General features: G+C 36.3%; 1 protein-coding gene across 3 annotated transcripts in view; it reads right to left on the minus strand.

Annotated features, from left to right (window-relative positions):
- Positions 1-26036, minus strand: part of DENND5B (DENN domain containing 5B) — a 185099-nt gene that overhangs the window by 74490 nt on the left and 84573 nt on the right. For all 3 annotated transcript variants that reach the window (XM_081310696.1, XM_081310695.1, XM_081310694.1), the window contains one exon: positions 7317-7504. In XM_081310696.1, the coding sequence (XP_081166822.1) occupies positions 7317-7504 (188 nt within the window). The remainder of the gene's footprint in view (positions 1-7316; positions 7505-26036) is intronic.

Raw genomic sequence — 26036 nt, forward strand, 5'->3', positions numbered from 1 at the left:
CCAACCACTGAGTTACAACCCCATCCCCTGAGATTATTATTCTTTAAAAAATAATTTCTTTTGTCAGCATTTTTCCCTAGGTAAGTATTTGCATACCATATTTAATAATATTTTCATAATAATATTTTATAATATTTATTCATGAATAATTTTCTGTGGGTCTCAACAATTTACTATAATCTGACATGAATCTCTAATATTTGGCATTGATCAGGCATTCCTAAATGGGTAAAGGGACCCAGATCCTACACATGAACATTATTGAGTAAAATACTCATAATGAGCTTTATCATTCTTTGTCATTATTCCATTGCTTAAACAACATCTATAATTTAGAATACACAATAATTGCTAAAAATTAGAGCTCTAGTACCCCCAAATGGATGAGACTGGCAAAGTTCAATGCAATTCACAGATAATCCACAAATTTTCACTTTAACAAAATTAGCTGAACTTTGCAGAACAGCAAAATCATTTTAGAGGTCATTAGACAAAAAAGCAGGAAGCAGGGACAGGGTTGTGGCTCAGTGGTAGAGCCTAGCATGCGTGAGGCACTGGGTTCAATCCCCAGCACCACATGGAAATAAACAAATAAAATAAAAGTATTGTGTCCATCTACAACTAAATATATATATATATATTTATATATATTTAGGCCACCAAACAAGCAGGAAGCAGCTAGGTGTGGTAGCACATGCCTATATCCCCATGAATTGGGAGGCTGACACAGGAGGATTACTAGTTCAAACCCAGCCTCAGCAACTTAGTGAAGCCCTAAGCAACTCAGCAAGACCTTGTCTGTAATTTAAAAAAAAAAAAAAAAAAAAAGGGTTGGGGATGTGGCTCGGTGGTTAAGCATTCCTAGGTTCAATTCCTGGTCACACACACACAATAAAAGCAGGAAGCAGAAAGAGGTGGGAGAAGCAAGTGCTTGGATAACCAGTGATTAATTAAATAATTTGACTCAGAAATAAGAAGAAATGTATTCTGTTTGCTTATACTCTAGATTTGAAATTTATTTCGACTAAAAGGCTTTTAATATATATAAACATTTTTCAAATAGATACAGTAAATTCAAGAGGCCAAGCACCTGAATAAAATCCTGATTATCTCCTTGGGGACCTGGTAAACAGTATTTTTTACCTTTACTGTCCCATACTTTCTTGATCATAACGAGGTTATCAATGAAAAAGATGATTGAGCTCCTAGAATTGGGGTGGAGTAGAGAGAAGCGGGGAAAGCAAGGGCACGAAAGATGTAGCTCATCACATAAAACTGATTCCAATTACATCAACAACTGAACACAGAATATATGTAAGCAAACAAAACATGAAGCTTCATCTTGAGTTGAGTTTTCTCCTTTCCCATTAGGTAACCAAGGAGAGAATTCATACTGTCTTCTGATCCCACATGGCAAGGTTAGATAAAAGGGGAAGTAAATAGTTGGGTCTCCCCCTGCCATTTTTTTTAGTATTTATTTTTTAGTTGTAGTTAGACACAATACCTTTATTTTATTTATTTTTATGTGGTGCTGAGGATCAAACCCAGGGCCTTGCACATGCTAGGCAAGCGCTCCACAGCTGAGCCACAACCCCAGCCCCCTTTTTCTTCTCTCTCTCTCTCTTTTTTTTTTTTTTTTGGTTGTAGATTGATACAAATACCTTTATTTTTTCTTATTACTTATTTATTTTTATATGGTGCTGAGAATCAAACCCAGTGCCTCACATGTGCCAGTCAAGTGCTCTACCACTGAGCCACAACCCCAGTCACCCCTTTTTCCATTTTAATCCTTTTTTTTCATGTGAGAGGACAGAAAGCTAAAATCTCAATAAAGCCCCAAGATTTCCTACTCCTATACAAAACTAAATAATAAAACTAGAGCCTAATATAACCTTTATAATCCAGTCCTTCAATTTTGCAGATGAAAAAATTGAGGCCCAAGAACTTGGGTAACTTCCTGGCACCTGCTCCAAATATGCATCCTCAAATAGCCTGGGGTTTCCTTGTGATTATTTTTTTTTCCTCATCTCCAATGTCAGTAGATTTCTCTAAATAAAGAGCTGAAATATCAGATCTTGCTGAAGACAGTAGTGCTTCCTACAACTTTCTTTAAATCCACATCTTTATGTGTGTGTCTTCCATTTCTTGAAAGTAGGATACACTGAAAGACTTAGAGGCAGAAAGTAGGTCACCATAATTCAAACAGATGATTCAATATCTTTAAAAATGGAAGAAAAAAATTCAATAACTTGCTAAGTATTAACCAGTAACCTTTCATTTTTATTTTATATTATCTTCTTCATTAATGCCCTCTAACTATCCTTTTCCATTCTTCTCCTCCTCCCATAAAGAGAGAGAATAAAATATTTTCTGACATAAAATTTAAAGCTTATTATGCTCACGGTATCAGTGCTGAACTGAGTGTGTTGTGCCGGTGGGAGTTCTGGCAACAGAGACTAGCCAGTCTTCATGCTCCCACAGAAGTCTCCCATGCCCCCCACTACACCTGCTTGGAAGGGCCCAGAAGGGCTCTGATTATTATCACAAAGTAGAAATAGGAAATACAAATTTGTGTTATTAAAAATTGTTGAAGAAAACAGTTTTTTTCTAAAACAAATATGATTCCCACTAAATAATTTGACAAGTTGTTTCTTCTCTCTTAATACCATTAAATTTTAAAAAATTCTATTAGAAAAGCTCAAGAAGTATTACATACATGATAAAAAACAGACTCAAACCTCAATTTGACACTGTTTGGGGACTAAGTACTTTATATATCTACTGATCAACATAACCCATAAATCTTCATGATATGTAATTAACTCAAATTAAAAGTAAAAAAAGTTCCCTCAAAAGTAAAAGGTCAGGGCTGGGGTTGTGGCTCAGCGGTAGAACACTCGCCTAGCACATGTGAGGCCCTGGGTTCGATCCTCAGCACCACATAAAAATAAATAAATAAAATAAAGGTATTGTGTCCAACTACAACTAAAAAATAAATTAAAAAAGTAAGAGGTCAAATAATTGAAGCTTAATTATTTCTTCTGTAAGTAGAAGCATCCTGATCTCCTCTATATATTCTTAGTTCATTTATTCCTGAGTATTTATTTAACCTGCCTATGTGTTTTTGTTGTTGTTGTTGTTTTATCTTAAGTAAAAGTATAGCAAAGTTTATTAGAAGGGTGGGGAAAGATGGTCTCAAGGGAAGAAGCAGATATCTTGGAGAAGAAATTGACTAACCTGTGTTATTGATACTTAAATTTTTTTGTTGTTGTTTTGGAAAGCTGAAATCACCTCGATTATCTTGAAGCCCCCTACAATTCTACACAAGTAGTGTCTGTTGAAACCCTCAGGTGATGGTCACTTGAGGGAACACCAAAGAGGTAGGCATGGGGGCTGGGGACATAGCTCAGTTGGTAGAGCGCTTACCTCACACGCACAAAGCCCTGGGTTTGATGCTCAGCACCACACACACACACACACACACACACACACACACACACGTAGGCAGGAGCAGTAAATACTTAGGAATGTGAGCTGGGAGAAGCTTTCCTCAGGTTTATTTATAAGTGATCTAGGTTCTGAGTGTCTGAAATTAAGATGTCATGAGGATAAGCCAGAGGAGATCATTTAAAATTTTCTCCCCTGAGAATATAGTTCAATGGAAGAGAGCCTGCCTAGCATGAATGAGGCCCTGGGTTTGATCCCTAGCACCACAAATAAGAAAATAAGAATAAATAAATAAATAAATAAAATATTCCCTCAGAATCTCAAGGCAAGGTACAACAAAAACAAGGTGGCAAAAGCAATTCTGTTCTCAGTTTTAATTTTTGTCTATCACTTTAAAGATGAGCAAAAACAGTTAAAAGTGAGGTAACATTCTATGCAGTTAATTTTCAGAGTTACATTCTTGCACACTCACTTTCCCACCCAGCTCCCTAAAAAATTATATAACAAATGGCTACTTGTGCCTATCATTTTGGAGTCATGGGGAAAGGGAGTGGGTAGTTAATTATAAGTCTATGTAGTTACATTAGTTACCTAACAACTAAAATCATACCTTCTTGAAAAACTCATTTTTGTACACTTAGCATTTTTGTAACTATTTTTGGAAGCTTTATCACTATTTTTAGCCATTATTTTATTTATACAGTTTTTTGGGAAGAGGGCGAGAAGTATGAATAGTGAGTGCACTTAAGTCATCTTTTTTTTTTTTTTTTTTTGGTGGTGCTGGGGATTGAACCTAAGGCCTTGTGCATGTGAGGCAGGCAGTCTACCAATTGAGATATATCCCCAGTCCCTTTAAGTCATTTTTAAAAATGGCTATTTTTTTAAAGTTGTAGATGGACACAATACCTTTATTTTATTTTATTTTTATGTGGTGCTGGGGATCAAACCCAGTGCCTCACTCATGCTAGGAAAGTGCTCTACCACTGAGCCACAACCCGGCCCCTAAAATGGCTATTTTTATACTACTTCCTCTCCCCCAAATTATGTGAGGCAGATATTCATCTCATTGTAAAATGATACCAGAATGAAGTAATACACTGTTAGCCTTTTCTTCCAGAACAATGGTGCATCTAATTTATAGTTTCTATATAGAAACACTGTTACTTTTTTTAACAGCTAACTCAGGTAATTTCATACTATTCTATTAATAGATGGGTATATGTATTTATTAAATAGTGTTGAGGGCTAAGGATATGACCCAATGGTAAAGCATTTGCTTAGCATTTATAAGAGGGCCTGGTTTCAATTCCCAACACTGCAAACCAACCACCCAATCAAACAAACTGACCCTAAAATCTAAAAAAAACTAAAATAAAATAAAAGTAGAATTCAACTTGTGAGTGAAAAATTAGAAAATCCCAGTGATCATTATGAAGACTTTTGCAATTTTTAACTTATCTTTAGTCAGAGGATACATGTAGACATAGAAAAATTTCCCAATTACATATATACCAAGGTGGCATTTAAAAATTTGTCAATAATTACTTATGTAAAATGGAAAGACAACTTTTACATACTAAATAAACTACCTTAAGAATATAATTTGCCAGCCAGGTGCGGTGGCACATGCCTGTAATCTCAGTGGCTTGGGAGGCTAAAACAGGAGGAAAGTGAGTTCAAAGCCAGCCTCAGCAAGAAGAGAGGCGCTAAGCAACTCAGCAGCATGTCTCTAAATAAATAATACAAAATAGGGCTGGGGATGTGGCTCAATCCTTGGGAAAAAAAAATTAATTTGTTTAATGTACAAAATAGATCAGATACTCAACAAGAAACTAAATGTCTTGTTAAATCCTCGCCCCCCCAACCCCAGTACTAAGGATCAAAGCTAGGGACTTGCATATAAGCTACACCGCAACCCTAAGTCTATTTTTGGGTGTTGGTTCTAGGCATTGAACACAGAAGACTTCTGCCTGTGAGCTACAATACAAGCTCCTTTTTAAAAATTTTATTTTGAGCCGGGTGTGGTAGTGCACACATGCAATCCCAATAGCTTACGAGGTTGAAGCAGGAGCAATTTAGTGAGGCCCCAAGCAACTTGGTGAGACCCTGTCTCAAAATAAAATATAAAAAATGGCTGGGGATGTGGCTCAGTGGTTGAGCGTCCCTGAGTTCAATCTCTGGTACCAAAATATATATATTTATTATTTTATTATTTTGGTACTGGGGGTTGAACCTAGGGGTGCTTAACCACTGAGTCACATCCCCAGCCCTATTGTATTTTATTTAGAGACAGGGTCTCACTGAGTTGCTTAGCACCTCGACACTGCTGAGGCTGGTTCTGAACTCTTGATCCTCCCCATCTTTGCCTCTGGAGCCACTAAAATACAGGTGTGCACCACTGTGCTCAGGAAAAAAATAACTTTTTATTTTGAGACAAGGTCTTGCCAAATTGCCCAGGCTGCCCTCAGACTTGTAATACTCCTGCCTCAGCCTCCTGAGAGCTGGAATAAAGTGCATGCGCTACCACGCCCAGATTTTTTTTTTAATGTTTTATTGTAGATGGACACAATATTTTTGTTTTTATTTATTCATTTTTATGTGGTGCTGAGGATCGAACCCAGTGCCTCATGCAATGCGAGGCAAGCGCTCAACCACTGAGCTACAACCCCAGCCCTCTTTTTAAGTCTTTAAAATAAAAACACATTTTTTCTTGAAAATTTAGGGGATTTACTTCTTCAAACAATGACATTCTAGATTAATTCCATGAAAGAGAAAATAAGAAAATTCAGGGAATAAAGATGTTAAAATAAGAAGCAGAAAGAGGAGAACATGAGCAAGTCCCAGAAGAACAAGAAAACTTGCCCATATATTTTATATGACCTGAAGTTATTTTCTCTTGAACAAAAATGTTAATTTTGGTAAGGAAACATTCCTTAGAATAAAAGTCAGCAGTGGATGATTATGGGAATCATTACTAGGTATAATGTCTATGGCTTAGTGTGTTATTTTAAACTCACTTATTAAAATGAGAATCTCTACAGGAAATAAGAACAAATAAAAGTGAAACTCAGCATGAGAGACTGTATTAAGAAAGGTGCTAATTAAATAGCTAATAATATAATGTAATTAACCATTTTGTGTTCTTTAATAGGCCATGGCACTCTCATCAATATTTCATTTCAAAAGCTTTACAGTACAATTCTAAGTACCATTAACAACAGCCAAAAATTAGATTCAAAATGCTTTCAAGAATTCTTGCTTATTTTTCCTCTCAAACAACATTTCAAAACAAAGCACACTGGAAAGATAGTAATATTAAGGTGGCAAAAAGCTAGGTAGGGCTTAAAATTTTAGTCTAGCTGACAAAGCTAAGTTAATATTTAGAACAAATTGATAATTGGCCTTATGACTGCAAATAGAGAATAAAGCATTTTATGTTTCCATTTTCCAGTTTGCTGAAAGATGTTATTTTTCATTTGATGGGAGGTAAAAAGTCAAATTCACCTCAGTTAATACAATTTTAAAGGATGTCAGATCTGGGATGTGTCATTTAAAAATAAAATTTGTAACAAGTATGGAAAAGAAATGAATGTTATTAGAATAAATCAATGATGATTATGATTACTATTGCTCCATTCTCAAACATTTATAGATATAAAAATACGCCAGTGTTCTGTTTTGAACTATGTTTAATTAATGGCTATCGTGTAGTAATCATCAGATCATGGTCTGCATTCTGTGGCTCAGGTTCTACCTTAGCCATACTTGGGAGATTAAGGAGAGCCAGAGAGATAAAATCGGATTAACAAAAGTAGCCTTGACCTAAATCAACAAACAGCAAATTTCATCATTCACCAAAAAAGTTTTACCTCTTGAGGAAGTTCTAGTTTAGAACGGTCAGTTCCTTCTTTTGACTGAAGACCCATCAGATAAGGTACAGGAGCATCAAGAAAATGAAGCAGAGAAGCAGGAAGGATGGGCACATAAACATGCTGCCACTGAAATGGGAACAAAAGTGTGGTGATGCCTTCTGCCACAGTCATTAGGCGTTGATAATCTGCACAGAAGAAGGGAAAAAATGGAAGGAAAGAAAAATCCAAGTAAAAATACAATTGCCTTATTAAGCTTGAAAATATCAGAAAAAAATCTGTTAAAATTTATGATTATACAGAAAATAGGTCAGTTTTATTCCTCCAAAGTGGGTGTGGGCAGGTGGAAAACATCATCACACTCCTTCTTTTTTTGGTACTGGGCATTGAACCCAGGGGAGCTTTACCACTGAGCTATATATATATCCCCAGTCCTTTCTATTTTTTTTTGAGACAGGGTCTTGTTAAGTTGCTGAGGCTGGCCTCAAACTTGGGATCTTTCTGCCTGAGCCTCTCAAGGTGCTAGGATTACAGGTATATGGTACTGTTCCTGGAACACTCCTTGCTTCACTGGTATGTGACTCTATATTCCCTTAAAATGTGGGAAAATCAAGAACTAATATAATTGCTCTTTATTATATTCAGTGGTACTTATTCCACTGAAAATGTACAAATTATATTACCATGGAACACTTTTGATTATATGCATACTCATATAATCTGCAATCAGAAGCTCATTTTTTTCTTATACATATGATCATGGTGATAGCCTTTGGTAAGCTGATTATATTATGTTGGCCCTCATTTGTGGGCACATAAAATGAAACAGATATACAATCATAGTCACATTTCCTATATTTAAACCTATAACTACAGAACCATCATATGTAGGCATAAAGTGAGTTACAAGATAATTAAAGGTGTTCTGTTGTTGTAACTGTGCTTTGTTTACATGAATTAGCTTATCAAAATTAAAAACTATCCACAATACTAAAGTGCCCTCTTAAACCACTCTGCCATAGATAATTTATATTTACATATGCCCACAATCCCTATTTAAACCCTTAGAGGTAGACTTTTTTTTTTTTTTTTTTTTTTTGTACTAGGGATTTAACTCAGGAGCACTCAACCACTGAGCCACATCCCCAGTCCTATTTTGTATTTTATTTAGACACAGGGTCTCACTGAGTTGCTTAGCTGGCTCTGAATTCATGATCTTCTTGTCTCAGCCTCCTGAGCTGCTGGGATTACAGGCGTGTGCTACCACACCTGTTTTGTTTTGTTTTTTGGTCCTGCGGTTTGAACCCAGGGGCACTTTACCACTGAGCTACACTTCCATCCCTTTTTATTCTGAGACAGGGTTTGGCCAAGTTGCTCAGGTTGGCCTTAAACTTGCAATCCTCAGCTTCTAGTTGGTGATATTTCAGATGTGTGCCACTGTGCCTGACTGGAGCAGACATGTTTTAGAATCCAGATTTTTGTTTTCTTAAATTTAGAAAGGTAACACAGTGTGTAGATCATATGTATGAACTACTGAGGGCAGTACCCTAGAACGAAATACATTAATATTTTTGCAGTGAACCAACAAATGTTCTATAATAGGGCAAAAAAAAAATCATATATAAATAGGGCTATTTCAGTTCAGGTTTGGATTTTCTGTTAAGTAACTTACACAAACAACATTTGGTTTTCAAAATTTTTTGGATTTGAGAATTAAAGATAAAGGACCGTGGACTTGTAATAAATACCTCACGAATTCATGCTGCAAAAATACAGTAAAGCCCTAGGGAGGAAGACTTCAGGGAAGTCTTAATTTTAAAAGGTTAAGGAAAATGATCAGATGCTACTTGTTCACATTATCTTGTCAAACATTTAACAAGCATGTACAGAATTTTTCTTGTGTTATTTTATAAATTTCAAATGACTACCTTTAATAGTCTATAATGGGATTTTGGTAGTAAACCATTAGCAGTCCATAATCCTTATTTGATTCATTATAAAAACTAACATTCTAGATGAAACCTTCTTTATATAAATACTTCTAAAAGAAACGCCAGGTGACCTGAAGGGTTTGGGTCAGTCATATAAGCACAAAAGGCTGACTTAATTATGTGGCTTGGAAAGACAGACACACACCATCATTTGATGCCCATAAAAAAGCCAGGCTTGGACAGCTGGTACTCTGTGGAGGTAAGGCGAATGGTAGTCAAAGGACATCAGTCACTTACTACTCTACTTAACTGGGTAGATGTTTGAAGTGTAGTGACAAGGGTCTTTTATTAGATGAGTGGGGGAGTGGATGGAAAGCTGATTTGAAATCATGAAGTCTGCTTGATAGCCCCCAGGTTTAGAAATTATACTCTAGGAAGAACTAACTCTACTTGTGCTCTGTCACAGGATTCTATGGCCACTTGACCCATGTACCATCTCTTTACTGTGGGTTCCCTCTGAGAAGAGCAGTATTTGTCTTATCTCATATCTTGCCCACAAAGCACTTAGCCAGTGCTAACTAAATTTATTGTCCAAATTTACTGATGCTACTAAATGTTGTACTCTTCTTCTCTTTACGCCCAACAGAGTCCTAAAAACAAAACCAAAAAATGAGAAGCAGGAAGATGGGCAAGTAATTAACCATAAGACAATCAAATCCAGAGAAACTCAGGATCTATTCTGTGGCCATCCATTTCAACCAAGGATTGGGGGCTTTCTTATTTTTATAACTTCAGTACTTAGTACAATATAATGCTGCCTATAGTAGAAGTTTAAAAAGTTTAATCAATGAAATAAAAGGATAAGAATATATAATTTTGTTACTATCCATAACTTATGTAGACTTGCTTAGATTTTTGCCCACAAGATTAAACAATTACTAATTTTTTTAGGGAGAGAAAATGGTAACTCCTCAGACAACAAAATATTCACTAAAAAAATCACATTTCTTGGAACATTCACATTAACATTCAGTTAATTACAGGTATGCCCAAGCACATTATAAGAAAACATATCCATTTACTAAGCCATAGTGGTTGTTTATCATGCAGAGAACCAAGTGACTCATTCTAACTATACATAAGTAGACCTTACAGGGATCAGAGTTCTGTTTAAAAACAAAAATCACATTTTAACATTTACCTCTACTATATTAAAAATGTAAATATTTTAGCAATGATATATTAATGCAGGCTTGTTAAAGCCTTTCAGAGTGGGGAAAGGACTCTTGGAAGCTTCCTCAGCTTTCTGGAAGTAAGTAGTGAATTAAGAAGCTCAGTGTCACCCCCATCAGGAAGATTTATTCTACATGTCACTCCTTAAGTATGCAGAGAACAGAATCTCTCAAAAATAAGAAAACAACTTCATATTCATTTCATTAAAGTTGCTTATGTCTTGACCATATTCAAAATATATGCTATGTCTTCTGTAGGAAAGCTATCATAAAAATAAATGTTTTGTCTATATTTGCTAAGTATTAAAAACTGCTAACAGTTTAACTGTGGGTTTTATGGAGTTTTATTTCTGCAAAAATAGTTTTAAAAAATAAACTATTATCAGAGTTGTTTTTTTTTAATACTGTTAAATTTCTAAGAGAGTCATTTCCTTAAGGAAAAAAGTCAATGTTGGTAATGCAACTAGCTTCTTCAAACACATACATAGACATAAACTGGGCAAGGTGGCACACACTTGTAATTCCAGCTACTTAAGTGGTTGAGGCAGGATGATCGCAAGTTTGAGGTCAGCTTGGGCAACTTATTGAGACCCTGTATCAAAATAAAAAATAAAAAAAAGCTGGGGATGTAGCTCAGTGGTGGAGTACTTGCATAGCATGAATAAGGTTCTGGGTTCAATCCCTAGTACCACCAAAAGAAAACAATAACAAAAATGCAGAAGAAAAAATACTTATCATTTCTTCTACCAATGCCCTTCAGTGAAAACAAAAAACAAAAACAAACAAACCCAGGAACACACCTGTACCTGAACAAACTGTTTGGGTTTCTTGCTCACTGCAGAGAGGGAGAATGCAAACTTGAGAAACTGTGGAATATCTTAATAAAGGAAAAAAGTCTAATATAAAATTTGGGATTTAGCTGGATAATTTTTGGGAGCATTTAAGATTTAGCTGGATAATTTTTGGGAGCATCTAAGGAAACAGATTTGCTTTGGATTGGGAGCTGCCAGAAATCAAGGCAATTCTATGACTAGGTATCTCAATAAATCTGATTGATAAGGAGCAAAGACTAAAGTGAGTATAAAGCTATAACTTGGGTTGGAGATAAAGCTCAATGGTAGAGTGCTTGCCTAGCATGAGGCCCTGGGTTTAATATGCAAAACACACACACACACACACACACACAAACTGGTGAGCAAGTAGCATACTAATTTAATGAGGAAGAGGTCTGGTATTTTGTAGGGTACACAGTGGTCTTGCTTGCTATTCTTGTGAGACTGCTTATTCCCTGCAGGAGAACAACATTGCTTAGTTTTGCATATCACATCAGTTTGTAATAACAGTGAGGCCTATCTGTGAGAGCCAGACCAGTTCTAAGACATCAGGGTCTGATTTTATTTATTTATTTTTCAATTATAAGTCAGACATAGGTGAAAGGCTCTGAGTTTTAGCAGTCAAATTATGTGCCAGTTATCCATTAATTGCCTCTCCACTCCAAATCCACTGCGTACATGCTGTATGAGAACCGGATGGACTCAAGCATTTTCTTTTTCAGTGATCACAATATTAAGCTTTGCAAGGAGAAGGCAATGGAAAGATACTGCTGGAAGAAGGGTCTTTTCTTCCTGGTCCTAGTGGGCAATGTATACTGTTTTGCTTGTTATTGCTACTGTTGCATGGTTGACCAGTGGTGTGGATATGCAAAGATATCTAGTGGTACAACGCCCCAGCCACACACCTAGAGTGAGCAGTACCTCAGTGACTGGGCCCAATGGTCACCTTCCCAGGGCCCTCTCAACAGAGATATTGCACATTCAGACCTCCCACTTACAGTGGGGCAAGACAATTGCTGTGGGCCTGCTCATCAGCTGCAGCTCATTTATACCATGGAGGTTTGCTTTCCGCTACCCTGGGGCCTGAGAACCAGCTCTGGCCCAGGTAACCCACTGACTTCCATTCTTTGCAAACATAATTTTGTCAGTAAGAGATAAACAATAGCCTTGGGATATGGGTTCCTCTTTCACCTTATCTTTCTTTGGGCATTCTTTAGAGTTTTATTTATGTCTTTATAGCTACTCTCCTATATACATTAATAATACTTTATATTACACTCTTTTGTTTAAATTACTGTGTGGTTTTTGTCTCCTTCTTGGACCTAACCTGAAGGGCACAAGGTTTTGAGCAGTCAAACCAAATTCCTAGCACTTTGTCTACTTTTTTTTTTTTTTTTTTTTTTTTTACTGTTGTGGGGAAAATGTCCAATCTCCTAGAAAACAAGTTCTTCAAGTAATGGCAACTGGTACCTTGGACTATTTTGTTCCTTTAATAATGGAAAACACTACCATGAGAAGTAAAAATAAATTACCCATTTTCACCCTTTCTACTTAGGCATTAAAAGACTGCTGTACTAAATAGCTCAGTAAGACCCTGTCTCTAAATAAAGTACAAAATAGGGCTGGGGATGTGGCTTAGTTGGTCGAGTTCAAGCCTTGGTACAAAAAAAAAAAAAAAGACTACTGTACATGGTTTGCTTTTCCTTCACAATTCTACTCACTAATAGGTATTCTTTGTTTATTCTTTCTTCCGGTTCTTTATGACCTCTGCAAGGTTGGTTGAAACATTAATTTTTAAGATTGCAATTTCTTAGCAAAAATAAAACCATTTTAAAAAATTAAATCAAGAAATAAAAGGTAGAGTTTTCTTCCTTAAGTGTTGTTTCAATTAAAATATTTTAGGGAAGTGTTTTTTTTTTAACCCCATAGATATTCACAGTGATGGATATATAAAAGAAGCGTCAGTATGGTATATGAGGCTCTTCATGATTCGTCTCTTGCTTGCCTCGTTTCTCACCAACATCCCATATGTAGTCAAACATCTACTTGTAGTTCATTCATTAAATGTGACATGCTTTCACAGAGTCTTGTGCCTCTGCATACTCTTGTCTTCTGCCCAGAATGTTCCTTCTTCTTGCACTGCCTGGCTAAGTTCTACCTTTTCCTCAGATCTGTTTCTCTGAAAGCTTTTTCTAAATAATTCTTATCACTAGAAACTTTTCTACATGATTACATATTACCTAATCTTTATTTCCATCAAAGCAATCATTCATCTCACAAAACTATTATAATCCTAATAATCTAAATATACCTTTTCCTTAACATTTTCTCTTTGAAGTAATGATTATGCATACACTATGTTATCCAGGCTAGGCCCAAACTTTGAACTTAAGTGATCCTCCTGCTTCAGTCTCTTGAGTTTGTGGGACTAGAAGCATAGAGCTAATGACCTTATCAATTTATCCATCTATATGCCTTCTCCCTACCCTCTTGCAGTACTCGGGAGAGAACTCAGGGCCTCAATTATGCTGGGCAAGCACTCTACCACTGATCTATATCTCTAGTCCTTTTTATTTTATTTTGAGATAGTGTCTTGCTAAGTTGCCCAAACTAGCCTTGATCTGATCCCCTCTTGCTCTTGCCTCCCAAGTAACTGGGATTACAAATGTGCACCAAGAGGCCCAATTAATGACATTTTGAATTTTTAGCAATTGATACAGGGTCTATTAGGTGGTAAGTGGCCATTAAATGTGTTGAAGAATTAAAATGTTAACATCTACGGTAAGTAAAATGAAATAACACCTTTTAGACATTTAAAAATTATGTTTGGTTGTTCCATAATAAAACATACTATCAAAACTTTGTCAAGCAGTTGATCTGGTGTACACCCGAATGTAGCAATAGCTTCTGCTGCCTTGCCCCTGATGTCAGCCCCTGCTGTGCTATCTACCAGCAACCAACCTGGAAGATAAGGCTGGCTCCTCAAGGACAGCACAGGGGTCTAGGGTTGGAGCTGTGGTTGAAGGAATAGGAACTGTGATGATGCAGGTTGGAAAGCTGGCCAATCAGCACTGCAAGGCTCTGGCATCGGCTACAGGTGATTAGTACCAGCAGGGGGCTATGTCCAAGGGAGTTTATGCACTGCTAAGTACTGCCAAGGGAATTGTGAAGTGTCCAGCACAGCTCTGATGAATTTCCTGGTGAGGCTGGATGGCTGTACACCAATGATCCTGAATATAGTGACTGATTACTACTGAACCATGAGGGTTTGGGGGACTAAGAGCCATGCATAAATTAGCTCATGCACCTAGCTGCAGAGAAATTCACCTCAGATATTGCCAACAATGCCCTATAGCATTATCAAATAAAGGGCCTATGACAGCTCCCAAAGCAAGGGCTGTAAGTATTCTAATCATGGAGGACTTGACAGTTGTCCTAAGCAAAAATGGTATGTAAAACCAACAAATGACTACACCTGAACCTAAACTTGCTTGTCCTTGTGTCCCCATGACAATTTTTAAATTTTTATTTATATTTTTAGTTGTAGACAGACACAATACATTTATTTTTATGTGGTGCTAGGATCAAATCCAGTTTCTCACACATGCCAGGCAAGTGCTTCTATCACTGAGCTACAACCACAGCCCTGTCAATCTGTTTTTGTAATTTTAAAGAACCCTAAAAACAAACAATCAAAAACACTTAACTTTCCTGTTACCAAAATGTTAAAGAAAGAATTAGCTACAGATTAAACACTGGTTAAAACAATACATTAATAAACTGGGTGACAGATGTGGAGAAATCACCCAGAATGCAGCACAGAAACAAAAAGAAAAAAGAGACTGAAATACAAAGAAGACTGAGCAAGGCAAGACAGGTTGTTATGTTTAATAAGTTTCAAGAAGGCAAAAAAAGAAAGAAAGAAAGAGGATACAAGAAATAAGTAGAAAGATGGTTGAGAATTTCCCAAAACTGGTGAAAGACATTAAACCTTGAATCACAAGTAAGTCAAAGAAAGCACAAAATACAGGATACCAAAACCAAAATCAGTTGTCAGAGCACGTATACGTGTGTGCATGCACGCACACACAATGAAAAGATAGATTTGTGGCCACTGAATTAGAGTGACTGTGATAGCTGACTTCTCAGTAGCTATACTGAAAACCAGAAGATATTATCTTCAGAGGGGAGGGAGGGAGGAAAGGAAGGAAGGAAGGAAGGAAGGAAGGAAGGAAACCTTTTAACCTAGAATTTAACATCCAAAGGAGCTACTTTTCAAAAACAAGGGCAAAATAAACCATTTTCAGTTGAACAAAATCTAACCAAGGTCACCTCAGTAAAAGAATGTCTAACAATACATTTTAAGAAGGAGACTGATCCCAGAAGAAATATATGAGACAAGGAATGTGAATTAAAAAAAATCATTGTGGATAAATTTAAACAAAATTAAGTATATAAAAAATGTCTATCTTGAAGATTATTAAAATTCTGAACCATTAAAAAGTAAGCCAGCTAAGCATGATGGTGCACACCTGTAATGCCATCTACCCAGGAGGCTGAGACACAAGGATCACAAGTTCAAGGCCAGCTTCTGTAACTCAGTGAGGAACTACCAAAACACACACACACACACACACACACACACACACAAGAGAAATACAGAATATCTAAACTCAGTGGAAAAAACTTCAGTGAGGAAAAAAAATTCAATCCAATTCAAAAGAAGGCAAGAGACAAACATTGAGTGGGGGGGGGGCAAAAAAACCTCAATAAACAAAGAAAGAAAAGTAGGACAAAATGTCAGAATAAATACATATTTTAAAATTCTTAGAACAAAATACCAGATATTAAAACTTACAGAATGTAATTGACACAGGAATCAAATGCTTAAGATGCTAAGAGCAGAAGGGGAGATTCAAGATGGCAGATTAGAGAAGGCTACATTTCCAGTTGTTCTGTGGCTCAGGATTTAAGCAGCAGGAATACTCCTTTCTCAGTGAGGCGGGTGAAAGAGGGAATTTACAGAAATTCAATATCAGACAGAGATTTTTAGAGATTCAGAAATTAGGGTACATTAAACAAAGGACAAGAATGAGTACACTGAAGCTAAGCCAGTGGTGGCAGCACCCCTGGTTTACTACAGAGGGGAGGATAACACAGAGAAACACAAGACAAATTTGACATGGAAAATTCTATCTGAGCGCTGCTGAACCAGAGGCTGCACAATGAGCTGGTGTTTGAAAAGTGCTCTGTGTTTCTCAACTGGCAAGAGGAGAGCTAAGGTGGGGAGCCACCTTAGGGAAGCCAATCTGTAGCTTGCTGCTGTGGGACCCAGCAGACTATAGCAAGTAGTGCTATATTGTCCCAGTAAGTGCTTATCATGTGGCTAAGGTATACCTATAAGAACATGATGGAAACAGGCACAGAGAAGATTATACCAGGAGAGATCTGGGTCAGAGATACGGAGGGAAGTGTGGTGGCTCACAAGATCAGCTAAAGAGGGTCAGGAAACTGAACAGGCAGGCATGATTACATTCTGGAATTACACTCAGGAAGTGAGCCTAGGAAAGGCACATTCGTGGGGAGTGGACTTGTGGAGGTTTTGGCACCCTGCCCTACAACAGAATTCCTGGGAGGACCCTGAGATCCAGACTCCCTAACAGAGCAGATACCACCTAACAATGACCCAAAGTCCTAATTAGAGCTAAACACAAGGATCACAAGTTCAAGGCCAAGGTTGAATTTCCCATTTAGAACTCTGTAGTAGCCCTACCCTGGGAGTGCATCAATCTGGTCAAACAAATCTGTCTGAACAAAGCTCCAATAGAAAGTACTTCCTATTCCATTCTATTTTATACTGGTGAGAAGGGAAGTTAAGAGCTATATCAGCCAGCTGTGGTTCCAGGCCACTCCAGCTGCAGCTCAGTGAGAAACACAAAAAGAAATAAGGTTTGCCAACCCCCAGCCCTTGCTCTAAGAGGTACATAGCCCAAAAATAAATAGAAAGAAAGGCAGTCTGGCATATGCAGTCAATATCCATCATTGTTGACAGTTCTGACTACCTCAGGGGGAAAAATTCTTTTATTTTTCATTTCTTCCTCCTTTTTGGGGGGAAGGTGTGGTGGGGGTGTTCTTGCTGTGCTTACTGGTTCATGGATATACCTACATATAAACATTTCTTTTTTTTTCTCACTTTTAAATTTTGTTGTGTTTCTTTGTTTTGTCTTTTGAGGGTTAGATGTTTCTATTTGTTTATTTTGGTTTTCATAATTGTTGTTTCTTTTTTTCTTCTTTCTTCTCCCTCTAATAGCCAAATTCTCCTTGTCTTTCTCTTTATTGTTTCTTTTACTTTTTTTTCTCCTTTACAGTCATCACTTGCTACATTTCTACTGCTTTTTCTGTACACATTTTGAATATTCTAAACTTTATGTTACCTTCCTATCATACTTTTCCTCTTAATGAACTATATTTTCACCACCTTTTAGAACTACTTGGTTTATATAATTCCTACTGACACCATTCATGCTACAGCAGTTATTAGTACTATGGATGGCACAGTTGATACCTGCTGTTTACTTTAATGCCAGATTTAGTTCATGGCTATTTACTGCTATTGTTGTTGGCAACTGCTGACCTCACAATTCCTGTTTTTGTAGTAATTAGCATTGTATACGTCACAATAAGCACCATTTATTTATTATAAAGCTGTAAATAGTTTACTGCCATTGTTGCTGTTGTTTATTTCTCCCTGTCCTGTGAGCTGCTAGGAATTTACTGGAATACAGGGTAGAGACTACTGCTGAGTTATATCCAAAATCCAACCAAGAAACAGTGCACCTTGCTCCATACACGAACTAAACCATTCCCAAACTTCTATGATATTTTAATGCAAAGAACAGAGACAAAAACCCCAAACAAGGAATTCAATATGGAGGCAGAAATGCTGAAAAACTATCAAACAGAAATCTTAGAAATGAAAGACACAATAAATCAAGTAAAATGCTCAGGTGAAAGTCTCTAATAGAATACACCATGCAGAAGACAGAATCTCAGAGCTAGAAGGCACAGTGGCCAACTCTGAACATTAGACAGTATTAAAGAAAAGAAAATGACTAAATAACCATGACCAGAATATACAAGAACTCTGGGACAACTGTAAGAGAACAAATTTAAGAATCACTGAAATTAAAGAGGATTGTGAGATGTGGACTAATGTTGTTCTAGGGACAGACGAGGCAAGGCACTGAAGAGGCAAGGCACCGAAGATAGCAGGAAACAGTTTTATTTGGCTGCAGCCAGGTTCAGAAGGCACAGCTTTTGTTGTAATCAATCAATCCCCTGAATCCTGAGTTCAGGTGGTTTCAGAATTTTATACCCAGCATGTAAGGGGAGGGGCTCAGAAGTTCACAATCTGCAGAAGTTTACATAAAAGCAGCTTTTTCTTTCACTGTTTTGGGCAAGTTAACCCTTCAAAGCCAACACCTGAGAAGGGAGAGCTTCTTCTTCCCTTTCTTTCCTCCCTCAGCCAGCTGTTACCATGGAGCCCAACTGGTATCTTCTCTTATCTTAGGAATATAGACATCTCTGTAAAGCCCCAGTTCAAGGCCAGAGGACTTGTTTGCACATTTCTACAAACTACTATACTGGGGTACATGTTTGTGAAAAACTAGTAAGGGGGTGCCCAGCACCTGGAGTGCTGATATCTTCCCAGCCAGTGGCCAAGTAAAACAGGGCAACATGAAAATAGGAAGTTTATCTACATTGAACTCTTTTGCAGAGACTCTTTTGCTAACAGTCCCAAAATCACCCATAGTGAAGATTTCTGGATAAGCCCAGTTAAGATTTTTCTGTGGAGAAAGAGGGTACCACTACAATGTCATGGATAACCTCTTCAGGAAAATAATTACAGAATAATTTCCAACCCTTGGGAATGAGATGGACATCTAGACACAGGAGTCATTCAGAATCCCAAATAAAACAAGATCAAAAAAGAACCTCTCAGGCTGGGGTTGTGGCTCAGTGATAGAGTGACTGCCTAGCAAATGTGAAGCACTGGTTTCTATCCTTAGCAAAATAAATAAAATAAAGGTGTTGTGTCCACCTACAACTAAAAAAAACAACAAAAAAACCCACCTCTCTTTGACACATTTTAAAATGCCTAACACAGAGCACCAAGGATAGAAATTTAAAAGCCTCAATAGAAAAATATCAGGTCACATTTAGAGGCAGGTCGATTAGAATTACTTATGATTTCTTATCACAACTTCTAAAATCCAGGAGGGGTTAGAATAATGTGTTCCAAGCCTCGAAAGAAAATAACTGCCAACCAAGATTGCTATAGCTTCCAAGATTGCTGTATCCAACGAAGCTATCCTTCAGAATTTAAAAGGAAATAAAAAACTTCCAAGGTAAGTAGAAACTAAAAGAATTCATGACTACTAGGCAAGCACTAAAGATAATAGTTTTTTTTTAATTAACTTTTTTTTAAGAGAGAGAGAATTTTTAGTATTTATTTTTTAGTTTTCGGCGGACACAACATCTTTGTTTTGTATGTGGTGCTGAGGAACCTGGGCCGCACACATGCCAGGCGAGAGCGCTACCACTTGAGCCACATCCCCAGCCCAAGATAATAGTTAAAAAAGCTTGCAAATGGACAAATCTCATCTGAAAAGTAGCTAAGAAAATGAGAAACAGAACCAAATTAAACATTAGAAATAAATCAAAATGGCAGGAATTAATAAACATCTATAACACTGAATGTAAATGATGTCAACTCTTCAATTAAGACACATGCTAGTAGAATGGATTAAACAATACCCAACTATACATTGTTTGCAAGAGACTCGCCTTACAGGCAAATAATCCAGCCACAAGCTGAAAGTAAAAGGTTAGAAATTGATATATAATGCAAATGGAGCCCCCAAACAAGCAGGAGTAGCTACTCTTATATCCAATAAACCATATTTCAGACAAAATTAGTAAGAGACAAAGAAGGTCACTTGATACTTACAAAGGGAACAATTAAACAAGAAGATAAAATGATAGTAAATATTTATGCCCAAAACATTGGTATACCTAATTACATGAAACAGACACTACTCAAAGATTCAGATAGATCCCAGTACAATAACACTGGGTGATTTCAACACACCTCTCTCACCAACAGATAGGTCATTCATACATAAACCCGGTAAAGACTCCAAGATCTTAAAAAAGTTATAAATGATTTAATAGACACCTATATTCCGTGCAACAACAGCCAAATTCACTTTCTTATCAGCTGCTCATGGACCTTTCTCCCAAACACATCATATTTTGAGCCACAAAGTAACTCTTAGCAAATTTTTAAAAATGATAAAATTCCTTTCATTTTATTTGATCATAACAGAATGAAATTAGAAATTAACTACAACAAATTACAGAAACTATATAAAACATGGGACTGAACAACACAATTTCAAATAATGAATGGGTGATAGAAGAAATCAGGGGAGAAATTTTAAAAATTATTAGATTCAAATGAGAATAGTGATACAACATATCTGAACCTCTGGAACACTATAAAGGTAATTATAAGAGGAAAGTTTTTTTTTTTTTTTTTTTAATAGCTATTAGTGCTTATGTAAGAAAATCAGAAAGATCCCAAACAAACAACCTAAAGATAACTCAAGGCCCTGTGGGAGGAGGGGTGAACAAACAAATTCTAAAACCAGTACAAGGAAGGAAATAATTAAAATCAGAGCCCAAAATCAATGAATTTAAAAACTATAAAAGATCAATTAAACAACTGACTGAAAAGATCAGTAAAGATAAGTAAAAGTAAGAAAAACTCTTTTTTATGCTTTTTTTTATTTTAATTTTTTATGACAGATAAATTCTTAGCCAAACTCACCAAGAGAAAGAGAGAGAAGACACAAATTAATAAAATTAGAGATGAAAAAAGAGAAATCACCAGACAGCACAGAAATCCAGAGGATCATTAGGGACTGTTTTGAAAACTTATACTGCAAAAAATCAGAAAACTCTGAAGAAACAGACATATTTCTAGACATATATGACTTGCCAAAATTGAATCAAGAGGATACAGAAAACCTAAACAGATCACTAACAATCAATGAGATAGAAGCAGTAATAAGAAGTCTCCCTATAAAGAAAAGCCCAGGATCAGATGGATTCTTAAGTGAATTCTACCAGACCTTTAAAGAACTAATGCCAAAGCTCCACAAATTATTTCATGAAATAGAAAGGGAAGGAACACTTCTATGAAGCCAGTATCATCCTGATACCAAAACCAGATGATAGATAAAGGGAAAAAAAACTACAGATCAATATTCCTGATGAGCTTAGATATAAAAATCATTAATAAAATATTAGCAAATCAAATTCAACAAAATATTAATAAGACTGTACATCATGGCCAAGTTGGTTTCATTCCAGGGATGCAAGGATAGTTTAATATGCAAATCAATAAATGCAATTCACCACATAAATTAATAAAAATCACATAGTCATCTTAATAGATGCCTTCAACAAAAATCAGCACCCATTTGTGACAAAAATACTTAAGAAACTAGGAATAGAAAGAACTTACCTCAACATTATAAAGACTATATATGATAAACCCCAAAGCCAACAGAATGGGTAAAAACTGAAGGGATTTCCTTTAAAATGTGGAACAAGACAAGGGTGTCCATTCTCATTACTCAAAAAATTCCAGCCAGCACAATTAGACAAGAGAAGGAAATAGAAGGGATATAAATAGAAAGAAAGAAGTAAAATTATCCCTGTTTGCAGATGATATGATCCTATATTTAGAAGACCCAAAAAGTTCCACCAGAAGACTGCTGGAACTAATAAAAAATTTTTAGCAAAGTAGCACGTTATAAAATCAACATACAAAAATCAATAGCTTTCCTGTATACCAATAATGAATATGTTGAAAAAGAAATAAAAATAATCCCATTTACAATAGCCATAACAAACAAAACACTTAGGAATAAATCTAACCAAGGAGGTAAAAGACCTCTACAATGAAAAACTATAGAAACTGAAAAAGGAACTTGAGGAAGACAAGAGATGGAAGATCTCCCATGTTCATAGACAAAACAGAATCAATACGGTTAAAATGGCCATATTACAAAAGTAATACACAGATTCAATGCAATGTGCATCAAAATACCAATGACATTATTCATAGAACTAGAAAAAACAGTCCTAAAATTCATTTGGAAGGATAAAAGACCCAGAATAGCTACAGCAATTCTAAGCCAAAAAAGCAATGTTGTAGGCTTCACAATATTTGTCTTCAAATTATACTACAGAGCTATAGTAATAAAAAATGTAGGGTCAACACTTCAAAATACAGGCACGGCAATGAGTTCCTCAATAGAACTCCTATAGCTAAGGAAATAATACCAAGAATTAATAAATGGGATGGCATAAAATTAAAAATATTCTATACAACAAAGGAAACAGTTAAGAATATGAAGAGAGCTGGGATTGTGGTGGGAAGTGGTGGAGCACTTGCCTAGCTAGCATATGCGAGGCACTGGGTTCGATTATCAGCACCCCATATAAAATAAAGGTCCATCAACAACTAAAAAAAAAAAAAATTAAAAAAAAAAGAATATGAAGAAAGAACTACAAAACGAAATTCTTTACTAGCTCTCTTCTGACAAAGTTTTAACAATCAGAATATGTAAGAACTGGAAAAAAATTCCACCAAAACCCCCCACAAATAACCCAATTCATAAATGGGCAAATGAATGCAACAGACACCCCCAAAAGAATAAATATACATGGCCAACAAATATATGAAAAACATTTAACATCATTAGCAATTAGGAAATGTACATCAAAACCATACTGAGATTTTAACTCACTCTAGTTAGAATGGCAGCCATCAAGAATACAAACAATAATAAATGCTAGAGAGGATGTAGGGGAAAAGGATCACTATTGGTGGGATTGTACATTAGTACAAGCACCAAGGAAATCAGCATGGAAATCAAAACAGTAGCAATGGAGCCACCATATGACCCAACTATATCACTCTTTGGCATTATTTATTTATTTAAGCTGTCGACTGGACCTTTATTTGTATGCGGTGCAGAGAATCAAACCCAGGACCTCACACATGCTAGGCAAGCACTCAACCACTAAGCCACAACCCCAGCCCAAATCTTTGGTATTTATCTAAAGAATTAGTCATCATACTACAGTGATACCTGCATATCCATATTTACAGCAGCATAATGCACAATAACTGAACTATGGAACCAATTTAGGTGTCCATCAATGTATGAATGGACAAAGAAAATGTGATAAATATACACAATGGAATTTTATTTAGCTATAATAAAATTATGTCATTTGCAGGAAAATGGATGGATCTTAAGAGCGTTATGTTAAATGAAATAAGCCAAACTGAGAAAGTCAAGGGTCATATGTGAAAAGTAGAGAGTAAAAAGGAAAAGAAAGGTGAAGGGCGGGATCTCATGAAAATCAAAGAGAGACTAATAAGAGTAGAGAAAAGGGACCAGTGGAAGAGAGGAGAGGAGAGAAAGAGGAAATCCTGAGGAACTACACTGACTAAATTGTACTGTAAATTGTATTGTATTGACTAAATAAATTGTAATATCGTAAGCATGTATGAATTTGTTACAATGAATCCCACTGTTATGTATCCTTACAACACACCAATAAAAAATGGAAAAAGTATGCTCATAGTGGTGAGGGGATGAAAAAGGTATTTAATGAGTCCAAAGGAAGTAGAAGGGAGAATAAAAATAAAACCAGAAATTAGCAAAACAGAAAAAAAAAAGATACAATATGGAATACCAATGAATATAAAGGCTGTTTCTTTGAAAAGAATAATCAAATTGACACATTTGGGGTAAAAATAATTGGGGGAAAAGTAGGCACACATAAATAGTATTAGGAATGGAAAGAGGGACAGATATAGCAATGATTGAGAAAATAAAGAGGGCTGGAGTTTGTGGCTCAGTGGTAAGAGCACTTGACTAGCATGTGTGAGGACCTGGATTCGATTCTCAGAACCAAATACAAATAAATGAATCCAAAAAAGTCCATCAACATCTAAAAATAAATAAAGAAATAAATAAATAAAAGAAAATAAGTAAACATATTAAGACTTTATGCTAGTTGGTTGAAAGCTTAAGAAAAATATCCTGAGAAAAGACAACTGAGCAAAACTTTATTGAAGAAGAAATAAGTCTAGAAATATATAGTCCTTCTAGAAATGAGGACTATAGGTAATAAAACTATACTACATTTGGGATTCATACTAGATAAGTAAATTTTAGCTGCTCCTGCCCCTCACACAAATGAGTAACTATGTGAGATGATGCATATGTTAATTTGCTTCCTTATAATATCCTTTTTACTATTTATTTGTACTCCATATATTATGTGCATACCTTAAATATACACAAAATTAATTTTTACAAATAAGAAATAGGGGGGCTTCCAGGCTGGTAAACATATTGAGGTGAGGTAACATACTTGAAGAAGCCACTGAATCTCTACCCTAACCCCTGTGCATCACTTCCATTTGGCTATTCTTGAGTTGTATTCTTCATAGCAAAACAGTTAACTTTGTATTTGTGAGTAAAGTGTTTTCTTGAGTTCTGGGAATCATTCTAGAAAGTTATCCAATCTAGGTGGCAGAAATTCCTAAATTTGTAGTCAGCTGGAAAGAAATGGAGTCCAGGCACTCTGTTTGGGGCTAGAATCAGAAGTGAGGGAAGTCTTGTAGGACTAACTCTTAAACTCGTGGAGTTTGAAATTATCTCTCAGTAGTGTTAGAACTGGACTGGGTTGTTGAGTACCCAGATAGCATCAGAACTCGTTGGTGTCAGGGAGGAAAAAACCTCTCATTTGGTTTCAGAAAACACTTCTTCATTTGGTGTTAGAAAACATGCAATTTCTAGCATGATCCAGACTCTTAGAAACATATGGTTTAGGAAGAGGAATAAAAGGAGGGGAACCTTTGATTTCTAGGTAGGCATATGGTTACCTACCTAGAAATCACAAATGTGCTAGGATCAGTGACCAAACATAAAAGTTTACATTCAGAATTTAGACATGTGTCCAACTCCTATGGAGTTGATCCACTGGATAGTTAAGGAAACATAAGCCAGTAAGAAAAAAGTAAAACACAAAATTCCTTGGTTATGTTGTATGTAAGAACTAAAATGAAATCAAGATCTTGACAATGGATGAACTTCAAATTTCAAGTCAGTCTGATAATGACCATTAGCTCCAAAGCTACTTTTGAATGGAAGAATAATATAGAAACAACAGAGTACCTCTAAGACTTCTGATCACCAAAAAGGTGGTCTGCTAAGGGAAGGGCAAAATAAGAAACTACTGCTGGGCGTGGTGGTGCACACCTGCAATCCCAGCAGCTCAAGAGCCTGAGGCAGGAGGATCTTGAGTTCAAAGCCAGCATCAGCAAAAGCAAGGCATTAAGCAACTCATTGAGACTCTGCCTCCTAATAAAATACAAAATAGAGCTGGGGATGTGGCTCAGTGGTCGAGTGCCCCTGAGTTCAATCCCTGGTACCAAAACAAACACAACAAACAAACAAAACACAGAATGAAAGAAAAGAAACTACTGAAACCAGGGGATACAGTGTGAATCAAGTTTTCTCTCATTTTGTGTATCACTATCACCAGTTTCCTGAAGAACTTTTATAATAG

This window comes from Spermophilus citellus (genome assembly GCF_964194105.1).
Source record: "Spermophilus citellus genome assembly, chromosome: 10".
NCBI lineage: Eukaryota > Metazoa > Chordata > Mammalia > Rodentia > Sciuridae > Spermophilus > Spermophilus citellus.